At 37.5% G+C, this 15572-nt stretch overlaps 1 protein-coding gene across 3 annotated transcripts; it reads right to left on the reverse strand.

The window, feature by feature from the left end:
* Nucleotides 1-5277: 5277 nt before the first annotated feature.
* LOC127132075 (probable protein S-acyltransferase 12) lies at nucleotides 5278-15000 on the reverse strand. 3 transcript variants are annotated; one of them, XM_051060944.1, is made up of 8 exons: nucleotides 14546-14999; nucleotides 14193-14442; nucleotides 13776-13867; nucleotides 13292-13427; nucleotides 13107-13192; nucleotides 12590-12655; nucleotides 6043-6173; nucleotides 5278-5631 (listed from the first exon to the last, which is right to left on the reverse strand). In XM_051060944.1, the coding sequence occupies exons 1-7, from the start codon at nucleotides 14729-14731 to the stop codon at nucleotides 6057-6059; spliced, it is 933 nt and encodes a 310-aa protein (XP_050916901.1). In that variant the 5' UTR covers nucleotides 14732-14999; the 3' UTR covers nucleotides 5278-5631; nucleotides 6043-6056. The 3 variants fall into 3 exon arrangements, with proteins under 3 accessions (XP_050916901.1, XP_050916902.1, XP_050916900.1); XM_051060945.1 differs by lacking the exon at nucleotides 5278-5631 and having other exon boundaries at nucleotides 5769-6173; nucleotides 14193-14312; nucleotides 14394-14442; nucleotides 14546-15000; XM_051060943.1 differs by lacking the exon at nucleotides 5278-5631 and having other exon boundaries at nucleotides 5769-6173; nucleotides 14546-14998.
* Between the last annotated feature and the right edge of the window lie 572 nt (nucleotides 15001-15572).

The raw sequence follows: 15572 nt of genomic DNA on the forward strand, positions 1-15572 counted from the left end.
TTCTTTTGCATCTCATTGTCACAAATGCAAGTCTTATATCTGAATCATTTTCGAACCTTCCGATTACAACACCAAACTTCAATTTGGATGCCTCCGTGTGAATCCATTAGAGCATATGATCATGAAACTTAAACTCGAGTCCATTTGTAAATTGGTTTCCAACATCTACCTCTTTGACATCATTATGTTTGGCATCCACAGACACAATAGGTTTAGGAAAACAACAGTGTGCATCATATTTAATGCAAATTATTGAAATACAAGACTAATATACATTTGAATAAACCGTGTGTTTTGAAAAGCACTATGGAGACACTATTATAGAGAGAGATTACAATTAATTACATGATATAGTCGATGTGGGATTATTCTATATACAAATATTCTTAACAATATATTTACAAATATCAATACTCCCCCCCCCCCCCCCCACACAATCTTGAGCATATAACTCAAATGCACCAAGCTTGTTACATATATAATTAGTTTTGGGGGCTTCGCATGAATTTTATAAACACGCCTGTCAATTGATCATTAGAGTTGACAACGCTTGTGACGATGTCACCTGACTCGATCTTCTCTCTGACAAAGTGACAGTCTATCTCAATATGTTTGGTCCTCTCATGGAAGACTGGATTTGAAGCAATGTGCCATGCAGCTTGATTATCACAAATAAGTGTCATTGGTATTGCTTCTTCAATTTGAAGTTTCTTGAGCAATTGTTTTAACAAAATAAGTTCACATGTTACCATTATCATGTCCCTATACTCTGCCTCGACGCTTGATCTTGCAACTACGTTTTGTTTCTTACTTTTCCAGGATATAAGGTTTCCTCCAACAAGTACACAATACCCAAAGGTGGACTGTCTATCAATGGGTGACCCTGCCTAATCAGCAATGGAGTATCCAACTATTTGAGTATGTCTTTTATCTTCATACACTAGACCTTTTTCCTGGAGCATATTTGATGCATCTTAGAATCCGGATAACATCATCCATGTGTTCCTGACAAGGGGAATTTAAGAACTAACTTACCACACTGACTGCAAAAGAAATGTCCGGACGAGTGACTATGAGATAATTCAACTTTCTAACCAATCTCGTATACCTTCCCGAGTCAGATAGAGGCTCCCCCCAATTGGGTAGTAGTTTGACACTTGGATCCATAGGAGTATAAGTTGGTTTAGTATTCAACAAACTTGTTTCTTCCAAAATATGCATAGCATATTTCTGCTGAGAAATTACCAAACCATCATTAGACAAGGCTACCTCAATACCCAAGAAATAGCGGAGTTTACCAAGATCTTTTGTCTAAAATTGATTCGAGAGATGTTGTTTTAACTAGAGTATTCTTTGTTGATCATTACTAATTATGGCAATATCATCTACATACACAATAAGATAAATACACCATTGGATTGAGCGACGATAAAAAAACAGAATGATCAGCTTCACTACGGACCATACCAAATTGCTGTACTATAGTGCTGAATTTGCCGAACCAAGCTCTCAGAGATTGCTTAAGACCATAAAGAGAGTGTCACCTACACACCATATTCGATGACTCCCCCCAGGCAACCTGAGTGGTTGCTCCATATATACTTCCTCTTTAAGATCACCATGTAAAAAAGCATTTTTTATGTCAAGTTGATGGAGAGGCCAATGTTGAATGGCTGCAATGGCTAGAAGAAGTCTAACAGATGCCATCTTGGCTACAGGCGATAAGGTATCACTATAATCCAACCCAAAAATTTGAGTGTATCCTTTGGCTACCAAGCGAGCTTTAAATCGATCAATTTTATCATCTGGACCAACCTTCAATGTATAAATCCAACAACAACCTACTAAAGATTTCCCAAGGGATATAGGAACCAGTTCTCAGGTACCATTATTTTGAAGAGCAAATATTTCATCAATCATTTCTTGCCTCTACTCAGGGTGAGATAATGTTTCACCTGGAGTTTTAGGAATAGAAACAGAAGACAAATAAGACAAGCAAGTATACTGCAAAGGGGAAATATGATGATAACATAAATCAATATAATGTGGAGAAGGATTTTGTGTTTGACGTATACCTTTTCGAATGGTAATCGGAAGATCGGAATCAGGTTGCAGGATCGGATTTGGTGTTGGCGAGAGCGTCGAAGGAGAGTCTGCATTGACCTTAGGGATAGGTACGACCTCAGGGTCAGGTACGACCTCAAGGATAGGTACGACAAACGTTGGTTGAAGACGCTGATATATTTGAAGTGGTCGAAAAGTGGAGGGGTCAGGATCCATATACTGATGGGGGATAATGGTAGACAAGACATTAATAAATGCTAGAAAAGATGTGAGAGTACTTTCCTAAAGGGATTCTGGAGTTACGTGGTTGGACTCGAAATATCAAACAGACTCGAAAAAGGTAACATCGACCGATATGAGGTATCGTTGTAGAGTATGTGAATAACAACGATAACCTTTTTGGGATTGATGATAACCAAGAAAGATACATTTTAATGATCGAGCAGATAATTTATCAAGACTAGGAGAGATATTGTGTACAAAACATGTGGACCCAAATACTCATGAGGAATTTGGTGAAGTGGGGAATGGGGAAAAAGGATTGAATGAGGATTTTATTGTTAAGGACAAATGAAGGAATGCGACTTATAAGGTAACATGTCGTTAGCACAACATCCCTCCAAAATCGAAGTGGAACATTACCATGGAGAAGTAGGGTCTGAGTGGTTTCTACGAGATCCCAACCGACACGACTCACAATGTAAATTAGATACCTTCGATAAATTTGGCATCAACTTATATAGTTTGGAAAGACTAGGATGACCTAACTGAGCATGCATAGTGAGTGGAGAATTTTTGGCTGAAAATATCTGAGATGACACTAAGAGGTAATAAAGGCCTTGAGACTCACATCCGACGCTAATCATTTGTCCCATACTCTGATCCTGCAGGGTAACATTATTGTGAGTGAAGGTGACACCACAATCAAGAAAACGAGTTAAATGACTTATTGAAAATAAATAAATGGAAAACTAGGTACATACAAGACAAAAGTAATAGAGAGAGAATGTAAAATTTAAACAGTACCAATCCCTTCGGATCGGGTTTGAGAACCATTGGCAGAAGTTATAGTAGGTAAGAAACTAGAGGTAGAGAGGGAACATAAAAGATTTTTATTACCGATAACATGATCAGACGCACCAGAATCAAGGTCCAAGAGAAGATGATTGAGAGGGGCAAACAGATGAATTACCATTGTTTGCTACCCAAGCAATAGAATTTGAGTTCTGATAATTTTGATACCACCTGAGAAAATCATTGTAGTTTGACGTAAAATTATGAGGAGTAGCCAAGAGTATTTGAAGAGGGAAAATATCACGTGAACCGGGTGAAAAAGACTGTTTGAATTGGATCACAATTTTTAACAAGTGGAAAATAAAACCAGATACCGGATCTGAAACAACTGCAAGATGGCGAGTGGTATGGTGAAAAAATTGTCGGGATCGACGGTAGAACGTGTTGTCACGTGCGGTTTAAGTGGTGGCGTGTGAGGCCCACGCGAGGAGACAAAGGTGGCGTGTGTGACCGCGTGTAGATTATGTCGATGAAAAAGTGGGGAATGGCCAAAACGGAGGAGGTCGTTGGGAACAGTAGCGACGGCGAAGGATGGCAGCAACAGTGCGGTGGTGACCGGAGAATTTTTTAAAACTGATGTCGGGATGAGTTACGACAGTGTATGGAAGGTAAATCGGAGTTATGGCACGGTTTACCAAAAAAAAATCAAAGGAATACAGTGGATCAACCGGGTAAAATACGGTGAAGGATTGTCTCTCAGTAGGCTCTAAATATCATGTTAAAATACAAGAAACTAAGAGACATTTGAATAAACGGTATGTTTTGAAAAGCACTACAAAGACATTATTATATATAGAAAGATTACAACTAATTATATGATATACTCGATGTGGGACTATTCTATATACAAATATTCTTAACATATTTACAAATATTAACACAAACAATAACAGAAAAAATTCAAAAACCAGAATGAAATGAACACTAAACTATTCCGAAAATGCATTTCCGTAGGAATTCATCTAAAATCCAGATATGCATTTTCGGACTAAACATACATTTTTCAGCTCAAAAACAAGATTAATGTAACCAATGAAAAATGAAATAAATGTTTGTTACCTTAAATTTCAGTTTCTTTTATTCCTTTTGATGTGATGAAACATAAGAATAAGAATGAAAACTTTTAATGCAAAATTTGATTGAGAATGAAAGAATTTTTGTAAGAGTTTTAAGAAAAATTAATGTTTGATCTTGAGGAAGAAGAACATGCAAGTTTTGTTTTATTAAAAAACACATTTGCCGAATTCAAAAATGCACATCCGAAATTATAGTAGCTGACATGCAAAGGTGACATATTTTCATATTCTCGCTTCACAAACTCTAAAATACACTTTCGGATTTGTCAAAGGTGTTAAAATAGAAATACATTAATAGGATGAATCCAGATATACGTCTCGAAACTAAATTTAAGAAAAAAATTGGGATAAGACTCAATTGGAGTGTGTTTTGATGAGACTTGAAATGCATCCGAAAATATATTTTCGAAATCAAAAAGATATTTTCAGATTTCCATATGGTATTTTTTCACCACTTAGGATAAGATGAGCAATTCCCTGATTTCAATACTAAGACATTTTTACTAGATAAAATTTTAGAAAGAAATAAAAAAGGACCCAGTTGAAACAAAGTTAAATTTGTAACCCAATTATATTTTTAAAAAATGGAATGATCCAAAAGTTGCATATAGATGATACTTATTATTGAACCTTCTTACTTAGTTCCGGCTATAAGATGAAATTAATCATATTTTTGAGTTCCATATCAGTAAAAAAGAAGGCATTTACAAATTAGATTGAATTTTTGTTGTCGTTGCCTTAGCACTTCAATTTAATGGGAAGGAGGTCTCCCAAACAATTTAATCTGTTTTTTTTTTCACCATTAAAATTTCTTATATGTATTAAAAGTTTTTTAAATTTTGAATATTTTATAAATCAGTATATAGCTAATACTGATGGAGACCAAAACTCTGTAAATCTAGACTAATATATAAATATCGGAGACACTTAACGAATTATTTATTCACTTAAATGTACTTCTCATCCCTTTTATGAATACATAAAAATGTTTGTAAAAAAGATTTTTACTGCAAAAAAAAAATGCCAGTAACAGTAGTTTGATAGATTTATTCATGTATATACGTTTAGCTTGAATAGGATCTTTCTAAAAAATGAAATCCAAGAAAACAAGTTTTCACCCAGCAACCAGCACAAATCAGATGCCAGTTTCAGAAATTTTTTTACACTGAATCAAATCTTAATAGCATGGCTTCTGCTATAGTAACCTGACTTGTAATCTAGCATCATGTATCTCGAACAAAAAACAAGACTCTCCGTTCATTAAAAATAAACGAATTACCAGGGAGAATCCAACCTCCTTTCCATTTTGTGCATCTTGTTGCTTGAATGAGAGGTAGTTGAGTGATAAGATCTGACCATCAATAAGAATGGAACACCAAAATTAACTTCTTGATTACTTGATGCCGGTTTACCCCACCTGTTATCATTAACAAATTCATCTAATATTTGGATAAATTCTAAAATTTAAGTTCCTAATCATTTCACTCAGTACGACATAGAAATCAAATGAATAATGCATTGACTGATAAAAGTGAAAATTCCAGTCGGATGAAATAACTCCAAATGCAAAAGCAGATATTATACATTGTATCCCCTTCTGATGGAAGAATCTTAAAAGTGACGTACAAGAATAATCAATACAAATTGAATATAAGATTACATACATACATAAATCTGCCATACCATTCTCAGTGCAAACACATAATATATGACCAACTACTACAATACAATATTTCCATGCCCTATGTTGAACCAGTGTGAACTAAGAAGAAAATGGTATATCTTTTCTCATAAAAAAATCTTTTAAGTTCAAACCCAAAACACTCACAAGCTCCCTGTTCTTCAAACATCAACATCTGAACGTGTTGGAAACTCGATGCCCCTTAGTGCAGGTATGTTGACTAAATCCTCTTCTGAAAACAATGGAAGCAACCATAGGGCCTTCTTTGTGCCAAAAACCTATAAAAGAGGTCAAATAGATTTCAAACAACCACATATGTGACCGCATTCACAAGCTATTAGTTTATTTGGAGATGATGTAGTTACAATTACTTTATTTTCTATAAACACTTCCAGCATTATTTCCATGTAGAAGACTTTATTTAGTGTTAAATTACATCAAACTTGATAGGTCCGTGATAGAGAATATGGGCCCTGGTGGCAAGCCCAAAGTGTGGATGGTCTATGTGAGAAAAAACAAGGGGAAAGGTGTGATTGAGGAGCTGGCAAAGAGAGTGCGTGGAAAGGGGGTGGCATGAGTGAATTTCTGTTAGTGAGTGAGAGCATCTTGTGGTGATCATCATTGTAGTCAGCGAAAGTGTATTTTCGCTTTAGGACCTCGGTTCTTGGAGCAGTTAGAATCATACTCTGCTGCTAGTTCCCATTTTCAATAACAATACACCTTTCCACCTTTCTTGCATATTTTGCTTTATCATCCTTTTATTTGTCTCCCCACACTCAGGTATGCATCAAACTGGTCCGACCTACCGGATTGCATTACGAAGAAAGACGACTCAATTGGAATCAGTGCACTAAGTAATAGCGAATGCCCCTGAAGAAGATGGACTCTAAAATTGCAATGTTGGAGAATGAAGTGTCATCGCTCAAGCTCGCATGTGTTGAACAAATTTGCTGAGATACATGCTCATATCAAAGAGGATCGGGACCATCTAGTGTTGCTTATCACCCAGAGTAGAGACGCGAAGGAGGGGGGAAATTCGGGGCAGTGATGAATCCTTAGGTGTTGAGGTCAAGAAATTACTCTAAAGGTCCAAGGGTGACATGATGGATGAATTTCATCAATCAGTCAAGTAGATCGAGTTGCCAATGTTTAAAGGCGATGATCCTGCGGGATGGATTGAACATGTAGATAATAGAGTTGTGGATTTTATTGTAAAGAAAGTAGATTAGATGGAGAATAAATCAATCCATGTAGGCGACCCTCACTTAGTGGGATAAGCCTTGATTGTTGTTGTTCATGCAGGGTGGATTATGCGTGCATAGATTTGCTTCTACGTCCATGATAAGAGCCCTGAAGTGAAGCTAAGGTTGGCTCAATTGAGCACGAAGGGTCCTACGATTCACTTTTTCAGAGCCTTAGCTAATGATGATGCCAAACTGACGTGGGGAAAGTTGAAGGATGCTCTACTGGAACGTTATGGGGAATTGCATAAGGGAACCTCTCAGAGCAACTTTCCGTTCTGCAGCAACAGGATTTCATGGAGGAGTATATTCGTGAATTTGAGAAGTTGGTGGCACAGTGGATAGACTTCCATATGCTCAATTCACTAGCTATTTCATTTGTGGCTTGAAGGAGGGAACTAGGGGTCAAGTGCGCAGCTTGAAGGCGCTGCATCCAATTTCACGCACCAAAGTGATGAATCTGGACAGAGCAAAGGAGACCAAAGTGAAAGAGAAGAAGAGTGGATGGATCGGGTCACATGGAAGCAGGTTGAACACCACCTTCAGGTCCAATCCTTCATCTGGCTCCAGGTCGAGTAACCCATGTCAAGCCCAAGGGAATGATTGGTAAAAGGGAGCAAAGAGAATCCAAGCATATTGGAAATGGGCCTCCAACAAGAAGTGAACACAAAACAGATAGGAAGGGAAACACTGCATGGGATAGAGTTGTGAAGCATCTCTCCTATCACGAGAACAACATTAAACGAAAACAGAAGGGGCTTTGTTTCAAATGTGGTGGTCTGTTCCACCCACGTCACCAATGTCTGGGAGAAAAAATTGTGAGTCATGATGCTGAAGATGACGACACTGCTGACGGTGAGGCGCTGGTGTTGGCCGTCAAGACTGAGGGAAACGATTCCAAAGAAGGAGAGATGAGTGTAATGACTATTGTTAAGAAGTGTGGTTTGGCCTAACTCAACCCTACAAAATCGGTTGGTAGAGTGAGGACTGCCCCCACTTATAAATACATGTTCAGGCCATATATTGTCTAATGTGGGACTCTTAACACACACCCTCACGCCCAGAACTGGACATTTGGAGCGTGAAAATAAATGGTGGGTGGTCCGATAGCGGAAACCATAATAGGTGGCCCACCGGATCTTAAACGAGACTCTTTATACCTTGCTAAGAAGTGTGGTTGGGCCTAACTCAACCCTACAAAACCGGTTGGTAGAGTGAGGACTGCCCCCACTTATAAACACATGTTCAGGCGATATATTGTCTGATGTGGGACTCTTAACAACTATGATGGGTATCTACAACTCGTTAGAGGAGGAGATGAACAAACCTCGCACCATGAAGTTGAGAGGCAAGGTGTGCGGGGTTCCTGTGCTGCTTTTGGTGGACAGGAGGGCGACACACAATTTCATTTCTAGGAGGTGGAAGCAAGGTAGTCAGACTCGAGATCCTACGCAAGATCGGGTTAGGGTAATTAGACCGTGAATCGGGGGATCGTAACACGGATCGTAAGATCCTACCAAATTTAAAAATTCATACATATTTTGCATATAGATTAATAATATGCATATGACACACAACATAATATAAAAATAAAATTCAAATAACACCAAAATTACTTTAAAAAGCTGAAAATTCATATGATAATATTCATTGAAACCAATTCAAGACAATTCAAAACAACACAACATTCAAAACAGTAACAAATAACAATTGAAAACTTTTAAGAAAAACTTAATGAAAATTCACTCATTTTTCAAACAATTCATGTTGGAGTTGGTCATAATCACTCAATGAAATATTGAGTGAGATAGTGACTATTTAACGGGAGAGGTGAAAGAGTTTAAGGTGAATGAATTGGAATGAATAAATGTATTTTGGGAAGTTACACTAATCATGATGTATTTTGGGAAGTTGAATAAATCTTTAATTATTGGGTGGTTGAGTATTGATTACCCCTAGTTATTATCATTTATCCTAGTTATTAGGCAGAAAAGAATCGTTTCAGATTTAAAAAAAATAATTTTTTTAAAGAATTTTTCAACAGAAACGGCGATTCTACCGATATCACGGCGATTCTGACCGTGCCTACCAAAAACCGATTCTGATCATTCACTTGTACGGTGGGGAGTTACAAGATCGTAAAATCGTACGATCCTACGAGTAGGATCGCGATTTTGACTACCATGGGTGGAAGCTATACCGACTCTAAGGCTTTGTTTGGAAGGTTGAAAGGAAAGGAAAGGAAGGACTTTGGGGGAGAGAATTCATAGAAAAAATTGTGTTTTTGTATAGAATGATAAATGAATGGTGAATGTTTATCATTACTACATTTTTACTTTTCAGAATATTATAACACAATATATTTGAAGAATTTATGTAAGCCCTCCAAAACCAATGTTTATCATTACTACATTTTTACTTTTCAGAATATTATAACACAATATATTTGTAGAATTTATGTAAGCCCTCCAAAACCCTCCTCCAATATAAATTTTGAGTTCCTCCAAACTAGAGGGATTTTGTATTATAAATAAAAACAAACTCTCCAAAATCCTCCCAATCAAAATTCTTCAATTTTTTCCACTCTATCCTTCCTTTTTTTCAAAACGCTCTCCTCCCTTCCCCTCCAAACTCCCAAACGAAACCTATGAGTTAAGGACTAGGAGGTGGAAGCTCAAGGCATGTGTAAGAAGCTAATGTTAGAGATTGGTGGGCTGAATTTAGAACTTAATGCTAACTATTTGTATTGGACGGTGTGAATGGAATTCTAAGTATGTTGTGGTTGGAATCAATTGGGGGCACGTGGATAGATTGGGTGAAGAAGAGGATGAATTTCAAAGTAGAGGACAGGTGGATTGAATGGAGGGGGGAAAGGCATGCAAAGGCGAACTGCAAGGCCCTCCAAAGTCTGTTTAACAATTTGAAACAGAGGGCGGTTGTTTCTTAATCACTGAAGGAGATTTGAAACTAGAGGTAAGTGGGAATCAAGGCAAAAATCCCAAGACTAAAAGACAACAACATCAGATTCAGAATTTGGCTGGGAGGTACTTTCAGGTTTTCACTTAACCAAAGGGATTTACCTCCTAGGATGAACAGGGAGCATACCATACACTTGCTGGCAGGACAAGGACCAGTCAATGTCAAACCGTACTGCTATCCCCACCACCAGAAAAATTAGAGAAACAGGTGGAAAAAATGTTGTAAACAGAAGTGATCAGACCCAACCAAAGTGCTTTTTCCAGTCCAGTTATTTTGGTGAAAAAGAAAGGATGGGACGTAGCGGAATGGAAGTGTGTCGATTACCATGCACTAAATAAGGTGAGTGTCCCTAATAAATTCCCTATCCATGCAATTGATGAGCTGATTGGCGAGTTGAGTGGAGCGCAATATTTCTCTAAACATGACCTTAAATCTGGAAACCACCAAGTGCGAGTGCAACAGAAAGATGTGCACGAAACAGTATTCTGCACTCACTGAGGAACATTATGAATTTTTAGTCATTCCATTCGGCTTGATGAATGCTCCGTCCATATTTCAAGCATTGCTGAATGAGATTTTTAAACCACGGCTGCGGAAGTGCGGCCACCAGAAGTATGTGGCCACGGCTCCGGGAGGGTTTTGCAGCACCTTCCCATCTTCAGTCAGACCTGGAAGGATCTCTCGATGGACTTCATCACAGGGCTTCCTAAATCCCAGGGGTTGAGGCAATATTTGTGGTGGTGGATCGGTTGACAAAGTACAGCCATTTTGTTCTCTTGAAACATCTGACATCTGTATACCGCTCGCAGCCTGGCTAAAACTTTTGCTAAGGAAACCATTCGCTTACATACATGGAGTGCCCACGTCCATTGTGAGTGATAGGGATCCCATCTTTGTGGGTAATTTTTTAAAGGAGCTCTTCAAATTGTAAGGTACGCAGCTACAGGTGAGCATAGCTTCCCATCCTCAAACTAACAACCAAACCGAGGTGGTAAACCAATGTTTAGAGACATTCCTGCATTGCTTTATCGAAGATCAGCCTAAGACATGGGCTCTCTAGTTACCATGGGCCGAGTATTGGTACAACATCACTTTTCACGCTTCAATTGGCTCGACTCCTTTTGAAGCGGTGTACGGAAGACCACCCCCCACTATCATTCGTTTTCTGCCTGTAGAGACTAAAATGGAAGCTGTTCAGTGTGATTTGACGGACAAGGATGAGGCACTGCGGCAGCTAACGTACCACATACAACGTGCTCAGGGTCGTATGAAGGATCAGACTGATCATAAAAGAAAGGAAATTAATTTTTAGGTAGGAGATTGGGTGTTTTTGAAGTTGAGGCCACATGTACAGCAGTCTGTTGCGGTACGGATCCTAAATTGGCTCCTCACTATTATGGACCCTTTTAAGTGCTTGAGAAGGTTGGGGCTTTCGCTTACAAACTCCCTGCTTCTGGAATCCGCAAGGATTCACCCCACCTTTCATGTCTCTTTGCTGAAGAAAGCTGTGGGAAATTATAGGGTGGAGAAGGAGCGTCCTAAAGGGCTGGCCAGCAATGTGGCTAATTCTTGGAAACCTGTGAAGGTGTTGGCTACTCAAACCATTAGTAAAGGAGGGGAATCTATGAGCCATCTGCTGATCCAATGGAAAGGAAGATCATTGAGGATGCTACTTGGGAAGACGGGCTCACAATTCGCAGTCAATTCCCTAATCTCAGACTTGAGGACAAGTTTCTTTCTCTAGGAGGGGGCAATGATAGGTCCATGATAGAGAATATGGGCCCTGGTGGCAAGCCGAAAGCGTGGAGGACCTATGTAAGGAAAAACAAGGGGAAATGCGTGACTGACGAGCTGGCAGAGAGAGAGTGGAGTGAATTTCTGTTATAAGGAAGTTACTAGTTAGAGTTAGTGAATGAGGACTATCTACTTGGTGTCTTTCTCTCTCCAAATGGAGCTCTCCATTTCTTTTGAGAAATGGACAGGATTCTAACCCATATGGAATAGCATTTTTATACTTTACATTATGTCATTCATTCTCGACCTCCCTCTCACTTTTTCTTTTCTCATGGCCTTAGAATCCTCTGAAATGCAAGTTAATCATGTAACTTATAAGCACGGAAAATCTGAAAAAATAGGAATTGAACATTATATTATTACTGATGTTCCCTATAACTTCATTCATGGAAAGAAACCAAAGTAGCTCTTGAAACAATGTTACATTACTCCTCACTTAACTAATTTTTGCTTAGTGTTCATACACTTTCTCTTTACGAGTAGTGTTCATACACTTAAACCAGAGATATTTAAAGAACATATTTTCTATTTTACTTTATTAAGTATTAACTCACATATATAATAAATAGTTAAATATTGTGAAACAATTTTACTTTGTTGTTTCACCGTCATTTTGTATATAGTCTTTGGCTACTTGTCATTTTGTATATAGTCTTTGGCTACTTGATATTCGATATTACCTGCTCAAAATTTGTCTTCCTTCCCAAGTCGTACCTCCACATGATTCCTTTTTTCTTTTCATGAACCTAAAACATCATTTTTCCAAATGATCTTTTTAGATAAAAGAAAGCACTGAGCTGCAGGAAGAATAATCAAGATCGTACAAGGCTGATATCTTATTTTTTTGAAAATAATGCCAAATTGTTTTAAAATTACCTGGTAGTTAGTGTACCAGGCTTTTGTAAAGGTCAATATCAATGAGACAACAATGAACGGATAGTTGAACAAATAACTAAGTGAAACAAAAAATAGCCCCCAAATACTTAACCCGGCCATGTCGTCATCAAAGATGACAAAACAGTTTTGATGATTCTATTGTAAAAGCTTAAAATAAGCATTGCATGATTTCTATGTCAATAGAACAAGAATATGTTGGGTCTCAGGCATAGTTTGACGATATTGGTACATAAACAATAGCATGAGCCCTAACCAATTTCAAAGAGGTAAATAAAAAAAAACAAAAACGGTATTGATTACCTCTACTGAAGTTGTGTTGCTTAACAGAAGAGATAAATGCATAACTACGAAACAGAGAAGACTCAGCGCAAAGGCTAAATTGAGAACTGCATCAAGGCAATCAATCTGTAAGGAGCAATAATAGTCACGACAATGCAATAAAAAGCTAGTCTGAGTAACTTGGTTTATACAAGAATTATACTTACTAGAAGTCAAGAAAATTGCAGAAAAGGCCCCGGGAGACAATTTACGAGTCTTGGTTAAGTTGGTTCCCCCAAAGAATCTAATAAAATCAGGTATCAGAGCTAAGCAAACCAGTGTTGTCTCGAGGAATGTATACAGCTACAAATGGTGGGGACAAAAAAAGTTAGGAATAGCATTACTAGAAGTAGCAAGTCAAGTCATTCAACTTCTTCTAACAAAATTGCTTATACTTTCTGATCGTGTTATCATTGTATACTGATATAGCAGTTATATTAATGTGAAAATCCACAAATCTCTTGATAAAGTTTCAGTGTTACATGCCAAGAACTTTCCGATAAACAAATGTTTACCTAGTCATTTCAATGAATAGATTCACAAAAGCAAGGCTTTAAGGAATTGAAAATTGAATTTTTACTTGAACAAAAGAAACAAATGCCTACTATAATCACATTAGCAATTAATGGATAGAAAGTAAGAAAGATTTACCAAAAAGAGAAGAAAATACTTGTAATTCCGTGCCCCGACACAATTAACCACCCAAATACAATGATGATCCATCTTAAGAACACACCTTTGACCTAAGAAAATTAGCAACACAGTTCATATGACATGATCATAATAGTAAACTAAGAGAAAAGAGGATATACACCGTCATTGTAAAATAATTTTATAATGACAATGTATTACGTCAAATCATGTTTATATTTTAAAATTATTTTGGTCACATAACATATTGTTGGTTTTTATTGGACGTTTTACACTATCATGGCATCTTCATTTAACTGATAAACTAATTAATGCTATATTAGTAACAAACTAAGGTGAAGCAAGATTGATTGAAAAAAAAGAAGAGCAAAACCTAATTGATTTAAGCAACAAAGGAAATGAAAAAAAAAAAGTTACAAATGGAGCAGTGATGACAACGTGGTGGCCTGGCGCTTTGGCACCGAGTACAGTAACCGGCGGAGGATGTTGCTGTTGTTATCACCGCCGCCTCATCGAACTCGCGGGAAGGTGGTGGACCTGCAACATGTAAATTGCGGTGATCATCTAGCTCCACCTGTAAAAACTGTTGATGCGGTCTCCAATTTTGAGGAACAGAACCTGGATCCTTGAGAACCGCCATAGAATAGGACCAAGTTAATAGCACAAGCTGCAAGAAAATAATCAAATAATCAAATTAATCACTTAATTAATCGAATTGGAGAAATTAATTAGAATTGATTATTGATGTGAGGGTGAGTGAGTGAGTTTACGAGAGTGTGAAAGATGAGGAGAACGAAGAAGGCTAAGAAGGAGAAAGATGGAAACAAGAGCGGGCCCCACGTGACGAAAACGACGGCGTAGTAGGTGAGAGAAACGATAGCGGCGAACAAGAGGATCATGAGGTAGCCAAGGACTCTGAGAAAGGAGCAAAACTTGAAGAGGTTAATGTTAAGCATTGTTGGGAATGGTGGGAGAATTCGTCTACTGGTTCTTCGTGTTGGGAAGAGGCGTTTCCATGTATCTGAAGAAGCCAGGATGGATTGATAGATTGGTATGCCTCTTTGGTTCTGCCACTTTGGGTTTGGGGTTTCACTTCCACTTTCCTTTCTCCCAACTCGAGAAACTTTGCTTTTAGAAGACGGTTTACATGTGGGTCACTCGGATCCAAAGCACATGTTCCTCCAAAACACAACTACACAAGGCAATTTGAGGTGTATTGCCTTATGTTTTAAAAACTTTAACTTATAATTTCAATAGTTTTAATGGAATTTTTTTTAGTTAAATATATTAGCGGAATTTTTTTTTTAGTTAAATATATTAGCAGTCCTCATAAACATCACATCATTTCATTTTAATTCTTCTAAAAATATCTTTTAAAGAATTATACTTTTAATATTTTATATCTATATTTTTTTTGTCTCTCCTGCTACCGGTTATTAACAGAGTTGATATGCTACATGAAACTTTTTATTATGATTGGACATAAACGTGGCCAAAAAAAATTGATGCGGATCTCACGTGACAATTTCTTCCATTTTTTATTTTTTATTAATAAAAATTATAGCGACGGAATGTCAGTCGCTAAGATGAACATCATAAATAAATCCAGAATTTATAATTAATCTGTAGCTAATTCCTAACTAATTTCTAGCTAATTTAAACACAATATTCTTATAATCTAAAATTTGTTATTTTTCATGATGTCATGGTTGTTGTTCAACCTTGCAAATCTCAAATATGTTGTTGGTTCATCTTTAACCCTCCTCCGTATACCATCCTCAACTTTGCAAATCTCAA

The sequence above is a fragment of the Lathyrus oleraceus genome, chromosome 3 (assembly GCF_024323335.1).
Source record: "Lathyrus oleraceus cultivar Zhongwan6 chromosome 3, CAAS_Psat_ZW6_1.0, whole genome shotgun sequence".
In the NCBI taxonomy this organism is placed as follows: domain Eukaryota; kingdom Viridiplantae; phylum Streptophyta; class Magnoliopsida; order Fabales; family Fabaceae; genus Lathyrus; species Lathyrus oleraceus.